The 8495-nt window shown below is 38.2% G+C and overlaps 1 protein-coding gene across 1 annotated transcript in view; it reads left to right on the top strand.

The window, feature by feature from the left end:
• Positions 1-3249, top strand: part of LINS1 (lines homolog 1) — a 30100-nt gene extending 26851 nt beyond the window's left edge. The window contains exons 6-7 of the mRNA XM_052659897.1: positions 399-570; positions 2364-3249. Of these exons, the coding sequence (XP_052515857.1) occupies positions 399-570; positions 2364-3249 (1058 nt within the window). The remainder of the gene's footprint in view (positions 1-398; positions 571-2363) is intronic.
• Positions 3250-8495: the final 5246 nt, after the last annotated feature.

An 8495-nucleotide genomic window follows, 5' to 3' on the forward strand; every position in this document is an offset into this window, starting at 1 on the left:
TATTTTTGTTTGGTTGTATTGTTGCCTCTAGTACAAACATTGTGGCATCCAGTGAAGCAATTTCTGTTGTCTACTATTTATCCATTTATATGTTTTTAGCAAGAATTCCTGTAACTTTTATTTCTCAGAGATACTAGCTATTTGACACTGTGGCAAACAGATGATCTGGCTATACATTTTAACTATATCCTACCAAGTAGGTTTTTTTCTTTTTTCGCTGAAGCTCAGTTTCCTAATATACAGAGTAGAGATAATCCCTAACTTAAACTTTTGAACGTGTGAAATATGATAATACATTTTAAAGTACTCTAGATGTTATAAATGTATGTGAATAGGTAAGTTATTATAAATGCATTCATAAACTGTTGTTTTCTCTTTAAATTTTTCGGTTTTTGAAGTTGATTACCAGAGGTTCATGTCTGAGTTGCTGACCTTCTTAAAGCCTCACCTTCAGCCCTCTCTGCAATCACACAATCTCTGTGAGTGGTTGTCTAGGGTCTTCATAGAACAAGATGATGACATGCTGGAGGCTGCCAAAGCATTGCTGGGCATCTACCTGAAGTTGACCAGGTTTGTATATTTTAAAATAATTATACTAACTAACATGGCCAGGAAAGCAGAAACATTTTTAATAATGTATTGGACTTACAGTTTACTTTCCATCATTAGGGGAAAAAATCCCTAACAATTTTGTGGTTTCCTTATAAGTTCCAATTCCTTTAACACTGCCCTACATGAAAATAGATTACATTTGAGTTCTCATTATGAAAACTTGAATGGCTAAGCAGATCTAGGAATTAGCACTAAACTGAGATTAGACAATATGGATTCTGGCTGAGTCTCCATCTTTGCTTTACCTGTGTGATCAAGAATAAGTTAATACCATTGTCTGAGTCACAATTTAATTGATGTTTGAAACTCTTTTCACCCTTAAGACTAATCTGTCTGTATTGAACTTCTGTAAGGTGATTTTTGCCTTTGTAAAGCTGAATTCAAACTTGTAAGTAATCAAAGGAACTTGTAAATTTTCGTTTTAATATACATTTGAATTGGTACTAATATCATCTTGAGGCAGATATCTGAAATTGATTGTGAAGTTATGTTACTGATGACATTTTATACTGATCCTATTTCTGTTTATTAAAAGATCTGTACTTGGGTCATATGTTATGGCAAATATCTGTAATTGGTTATGAAGTTAATAACTGATGACCTTTTACAGTATTTCTGCTTCTGCTTTATTAAAACCGTGAAGTATTTGCTTTATTTCCATTTCTTTCTTGGCTTCAGAGAAAGGGATTTCTTACTAATGGTTGTCGGTGTAGTGTTGTGCTGCCAGTTCTTACTTGTATTATGACACTTCTGGCAGTGACTGCTTTCAGACTATAAGTGTTTGGGGCCAATTTTCAAAAGGTTCTAATCAAGAACACAGAATGCATGCATGTGATTTGAATTAGGCTTAGAAACGGTCAAATACAAATTCAGTCTGAATACACATGCCTTGAAGAATATAGTCATATTCAAAGCTGACTTCTTACGCCTCAGGAAAAGAGGAAGCTTCTGAATTAAATTCATTTTGCACGTGAATTTCTAATTTTCTTGAATTTCGTGTGATCACAGAGGCCTGTGCTCATGTCATATGTATTTTTTAATGTAACTGAATTGGTTAAGATGGTTGTAAATGATAAAAATCTATATAAACTAGTCAAAGCCAAAAAAGGAATTTACTTCCTGGGAACTCCAAGGAATCAAGTTGGCATCAGGTGTAACTGTGCATGACTTAAATCATGTCACTGATTATTTCTCTTTGTTTCTGTCTCATAGCTTTGAATTCATTCTCAAGCAGGGCAACCAGCAGTGCCAGACTGACAGCAACCTTACAGTTAAGATCTTTAATAGTGCCAGCAGAAATCCCGGAGGAGATCTGATTAGCCTGCATGAGTCACAGATTCATGTTGAAATCATGGTGGCTAGGACCATGGGTACTCTGATTAGTTAGCCTGGGTCACATGCCCACCCCTCTTAAGACAAGTGTGGAAGGAAAGGAAGGAGGTTAATTCTCACCTTACCGTGTAAAATTAGTTACCTGTAGGAATAAGAGACTCTGATGTCAATAGACAGGAAGATGGAGGACGTTTGTTGGACGGATACAAACTAGAACTACCAAAGTCAAAGGGTATTATTTATTTTATTGGATCAGGTTTGTATAGAGTCTGTAGAGAAAGAGATTGTTTTGAATTTTTTTCTTTCAAAAATAAAGCATAGATTAAAAAATAATGTGGCAGAATTTATGGTATGTGAATTATATCTGTCAAAATCTATATTTTATAGAGTCATTAATCTGGAGTGTCTGTTATTTTCAGAGAATGTGAAGCTACTGAAAGCTTGACCCAAGAAACAGAAATGTGGAGCCATCACACACATGAAAATGGCTATAATCCACACTGTATTTTTTTATTTTTATTAAAAAATATAGGATTTGATTCTACTGTTCTTCTTGATTTTTTGATTTCATCAGAAACTTGTTTTCTTGAATATTTTGTTATATACTTAAAATTATTGCAAAAAGACTGGGATAATTTTTTCACCATTTGCAAATATTTTGATGTAACTGAATCTAAAGATAACATACATATTTGTTGTTGTACCTCCTCACTTGTCCAAGATAGAAACAGCAACTCAACAGAAGCTAGTCCTTTGGCTGTTCTTGGTAGTCACACAAATGCTCATTCTTGGGTCTCCTGGACTTCTGCTGCTTTTTCTGAACCACTGAACCATGGTGTAACGTTGGAGAAGGCCCACACCAAGCTCCAGGCTAATTGTCTTTCTACCCCAGGAGCTCCTCAAAGTCTGGTAGATTATGACAGCTCTGATGATTCTGAAGAAGGATCCACAAGCCTGTGTTTAGTAAACAGTAGACTAACATCTTCACACCAAGAAGCAACGAAGAAAACTCAGGACACATTTGGAGTAAGTGGGGATAAAAAAGAACTTAGCCCAGAGTCTCAGTCAAGGCCTCTGGTTACTGAAGAATCTAATACCCGGTTCTCTGTTTATTGTGATGGAGCCCCAAATAACACTGCTTCTGAAGTGGGAATGTCTTACAGAACAGTAAAGTGCTTTGAAGAGCTACAAGGTGCCATTTACCGTTTGCAGAAGAAAAGTCTGTTCCCATATAATCCAACAGCACTTCTGAAGTTGTTAAAACATATTGAGACAATATATAATAAAAGTATGACCCCTTTGTAAAACACTGACATTTTATTTCCAGGAACTGTTTTTCCTCAATATAATTGTGCCTTACTGAGATAACAGTATTAAAAATAATAAATAAACCTCAAAAGAGTTCTCTAAACCATGCTTTTCTTTTGCCTTTTGGGAGCAGCCTAGTGACTGAAAAACATACATCAAGTAACAAGTCACTTGATACAGTTGTACAACATTTGAAATCTATGGTAGTTCAGACTTCCTCAAATTTGAGATAGTTATTGTATTAATTTCTTATTGATACTGTAACAAATTCTGACAAACTTGGTGGCTTAAAAGAACAGAGACTTATTCTTTCTCAGTTCTGGAGGCTGGAAGTTCAAAATCAAGGTGTCTGCATGACTGCACTTCTTCTTAAGGCTCTAGGGGAGAAGATTTCCCTGCCTTTTTGTGTCTTCTGGCCATTGCTGTCAGTCCTGGATATTCCTTGATTTGTAGCCACATCACTTCAATCTCCTTCTCTGTTCTCACGTGACGTTTTCCCTCTGTGTCTGCTGGTGCTGCTGCTGCTGCTAAGTCACTTCAGTCGTGGCCGACTCTGTACAGCCTCTAGACAGCAGCCCACCAGGCTCCCCAGTCCCTGGGATTCTCCAGGCAAGAACACTGGAGTGTGTTGCCATTTCCTTCTCCATCCCTGTGTGTCTATCTGCATCCAGTTTCCCTCTTTTTAAGTATACAGTCGGTGGATTAGGGCCCAGTCTCATCCAGTATGACCTCTTGTTGTCTGTTGTTTAGTCACTAAGTCATATCCCATTCTTTGTGACCCCGTGGACTGTAGCCCGCCAGGCGCCTCTGTCCGTGGGGGTTCTCCAGGCAAGAATCCTGGATTGGGTTGCCATTTCCTCCTCCAGGGGATCTTCCCAACCCAGGGGTCAAAACTTAGCCTTCTGCATTGCCAGGTGGAGTGTTTATCGCTGAGCCACCAGGGAAGCCCCAGTATGAGCTCAGCTTAATTATATCAGCAGGGACCCTTCTCTGCAAATAGGGTTGCATTCACAGGTCTTGGTAGCCCTGAATTTTGGGAGGGAGACTGTAAGCCAGTACCCTTATTATTTCCCTTTGAGGTGTTTACATGTAATGTGATGTGTAAAAAACTTACATCTTAGGGGTTTTTAAAGAAAAGTGATTAGCTTCATGTGTATGTATATATGTGATCTATGAGAACACAAGTATATTAAGATTTTTTAAAGATACTTAAAAAAATTTTTTTCCTGTTTAAAATTGTTGTGACATGAATAATTCTGTCTTTTAGAGAGGAGGCAGTAAATTCAGGTTTTCACGTCATTACAAGCATGCCTCATTTTATTGTGCTTCACTTTGTATTTTGCAGATGCTGCATTTTTTACAGGTTTAAGGTTTGAGGCAACCCTGTGTCATCCAAGTCTTTTGGTGCCATTTTTCCAAAAATACTTGCTCACTTTGTGACACTTTGGTAATTGCAATATTTTGGTAATTGCAATATTTCACACTTTCTCATTATATTTGTTACAAATATAAAACTTCTAATGGATGAGAAGTTGCTGCTTATGGATGAGCAAAGAAAGTGGTTTCTTAAGATAAAATCTGCTCCCAGTGAAGATTCTCTTAAGATAGTTGAAATGACAACAAAGGATTTAAAAATATTTTATAAGCTTAGTTGATAAAGCAGTGGCTTTAATATCTTCAGCATCGCTGAAGGCTCAGATGACGGTTAGTATTTTTTTAGCAATAAGTATTTCTTTATTATAGTATGTAGGCATAATGCTATTGCACACTTACTAGACTACAGTATAATGCAAACTTAACTAGTTTATATGCACTGAGAAGCCAAAAAGTCCGTGTGATTCCCCTTACTGTGATACTTGATTTACTGTGATAATTTGGAACTGAGTCCAGAGTATCTCCAAGGTCTCCCTGTGAGGGATTTGTATACTGAGAGTGTAACTGTATTCTGCTGGTGAGTCTGTCATTAAGGCAGTCTAAAATGTCATCCTTAAAGCATTTTTAAATGATCCTTTTATAGATAAATATAAGGAGACTGAACCTACCAAACAGTCACTCAGTCATATCTGACTCTGCTACCCCATGGGCTGTAGCCTGTGAGGCTCATCTCTCCATGGGATTCTCCAGGCAAGAATACTGGAGTGGTTTGCCCTTTCCTCCTCCAGGGTGTCTTCCCAACCCAGGGATAGATCCAGGGTCTATTGCAAGCAATTTCACCACCATCTAAGCCACCAGGAATGCCTAAAATATATTTTAAAGGCTGTGTTAATAAAACAGATTAGTACTCATTCGGGTAGAAATAGGGAAAGTCAATGGAACTAAATAGAGGATGGTTAATCATTATAAAAGTGAGATGCTAATATTAACCAAAGAAAAATGCAGAGATCAAAAAGTTTGGTAATAGAGTTGGGGGTATACATTGGGGCAGCTTCTAGGTGAAAAAATGTATCTTCCACTTATAAAAGCAAAGACTAGAAATAATCTGGTTAAATGTCAAAATATATATACTTGTAGTATATGTACTAAGTTATATATATACTTATGGAAAGAATGGGCTATATTCATGTTAAATGAAACACCTATAATAAAAAACAGAAGTAAATATACCAGAGTCCCATTTGTTTAAGGAAAGAAGGCAGGGAAGGAGTAATGCACACACTTAACATATTCATATATGCTTTTGTGTGTCTGTAAAATACGTAACAGCATATTAGAAAACACTAATAGCAGTTGCCCAGGGAAACAGATCTGGAGTAGAAAGCTTGACTTCTCATCATATATCTTGTTTTACTTTTTAACTGAATACTTTTTTTTTTAAGTTAAGATTACTTTTTTAAAATAAACTTGATTCTTTTGTTTCTGGGGGTACATAAATGCTGAATGCACTAAAGCCCTACTTATATAGATGTGGTTTTTACCTGTGTTTCTCTATAAGATTAATAAGGAACCGTCAACCCCTTGTTATATGTAAAATGAGAAAAAGGCAATCTCATGTGTATGCTGAGTGTTGGGATTTCAGAGATGCTACATGTATAACTAACCTTTAGGTGTAAGTCAGTTTGTCCTACCCTCACTGAAGCTCTAGTATTGGTGAGGATGACTGACGCCAGCAGTGTGATAACTTTCCTGGCTGTTCAGAGTATCCAGAGCTGTCCTGAGTTAGTCCATAAGGGAGAACACAAAACTAGTGATACACAATGAGTTCCTGGTCTGTAACTCCACCTCTTCTCCAAGTAAATACATATGTCCATTCAAGTGAGATTGATTTATTTAATTTAAATTTATAAATCAATAAATTATGAATGTTTTAACTTAAAATAGATACAGCAAAATACATACATATATGACTTGAATTTTCACTAATAGCATGTTAATGAAACCAGTACCCAACTCAAGAAACAACATTACTGACACTCAGGAGTCCCCCTGGGAACCCTCTCTAGTCATAACTCACTGGTAACTATACCCTAAAATGAGACAACTAGATTAATTTTGCCTAGTTTTGTCTTTTATGTAAATGGATCATAGAGTATATGTTCTTTTATATATGGCTTCTTCAATGATATTTGGAGGCATGGTCTAATTTGTTTTTTAAATAATTGCCAAGTAGTTGCATTTCAGCTGTTACTAGCAAACAAAATACTTATAACTCCTTAAAGTTGTATATGGCACTCCCAGTGTGCCAGGATGGTGAAATTGATAGTGGTTGAAACAAAATAGAGACTGAAACAGGTTATACAGGACCTTGTGTAATTGGCCCCAACCTGTTTCTCTAGCCTCACCTGTGGTTCTCTCCCAATCCCCTGTCTTAGGAACACCACCTTATAAATTTGTCGAGCCCCATGTTTTTTTCTTTGGTCGTGGGTCTTTTTATTTTTTTAATTTTCAGTTAAGCCCCATCTTAAATGTTGGACCTGCGAAAACTTCTGAACCGTTAGATTTTGAACCATTAGATCCTGCCTACTTTGTACTTTCTTCACTGTGTTCTTTCTTCACTGTGTTCACAGCATTCGTCACACTAGGTTTTATTAGCTGTTCAGCAGCCTCCATTTGCCTTGTTCTTTACATTATCCCTTGTGAATAGCAGCGTGTCTGCCCCATTATAATGAACACAACCACAGGTGCTGAATACACGAGAAGAGATCCTCTCCAAGGACTTGGCAGTCTCCTGGGGCAGACAGGTGTGCAGAAACCTAAAGTCTCTAACTTGTACATCAGTTACACTTCCACATGTCAGCTGCTGTTCCAAGTGCCCGGATTATCCTTATAATAATAGGCAGGTACTGTTATGATCCCTGTTTTGCAGATGAGATTAACTTGGTAAGGTGGTAGAATCAAAATAATGGATTTAGTCAGTCTAGTTCCGACCTCTCCATAACTGACTGACTGTCTTCAAGCAGGGGGTGATCACTATTAACATTAACATTGTTGCTGTGAGTGCAGTGAGTGGTATGAAGAGAAGCCCTGCTGGCAGGCTAGCTTAGGGCCAGTTCATCCAAGACCTCGTGTGCTGTGCTAAGGAGTTTTGACTGTTTTGTGGGCAGTGGAGAGCCCATGTGGTTTTCAACTCAGTGACTGGTTTTGTGTTTGAAGAAAGTGACTTAAATAGCAATATAGTACCAGTGGCTAGGCAGACAAGTAGAAAAGACTGGAAGGAGTCCTGGGAACATCCCGCTGGCGTCAGGGACAATGAGAATGGAGGAGGGGGGCAAAGCCTTCTTGCTGAATTCCAGCAACAGGCCCCTCCGTCCACAGACTCATTAAAACATGAGTAAGGAGCAGTGCACCATCCAAGGACTGATTTACAGTCCAAGAAAGCCAAGGTCTTAGCAGGTCTTTGGACGGAGGGACACCAGACACACCTGAGGACAGGGATACCACACTGCAATGGGATTAATTAGGCACATCTCAATGTTGACAGCCAACTTCCCACCCGCCCCATTACATTTTCCCCCAGAAAATTAGACGAAATGTCTGTGGAGTCTGACCAACCTAAGAGAAAGATCTAAAGATTCACTGTTGTTCAGTCACTAAGTCATATCCAACCCTTTGCAACCCCACGGACTGTAGCACGCCAGGCTCCCCTGTCCTTCACTATCGCCCGGAGTTTGCTCCAATTTGTGTCCATTGAGTCAGTGATACTATAACCATCTCATTCTCTGCCTACTTCTTTTGCCTTCAGTCTTTCCCAGCATCAGGGTCTTTTCCAGTGAATCAGGTCTTCACATCAGGTGACCAAAGTATTG

Source organism: Budorcas taxicolor, chromosome 21 (assembly GCF_023091745.1).
Source record: "Budorcas taxicolor isolate Tak-1 chromosome 21, Takin1.1, whole genome shotgun sequence".
Classification (NCBI taxonomy): domain Eukaryota; kingdom Metazoa; phylum Chordata; class Mammalia; order Artiodactyla; family Bovidae; genus Budorcas; species Budorcas taxicolor.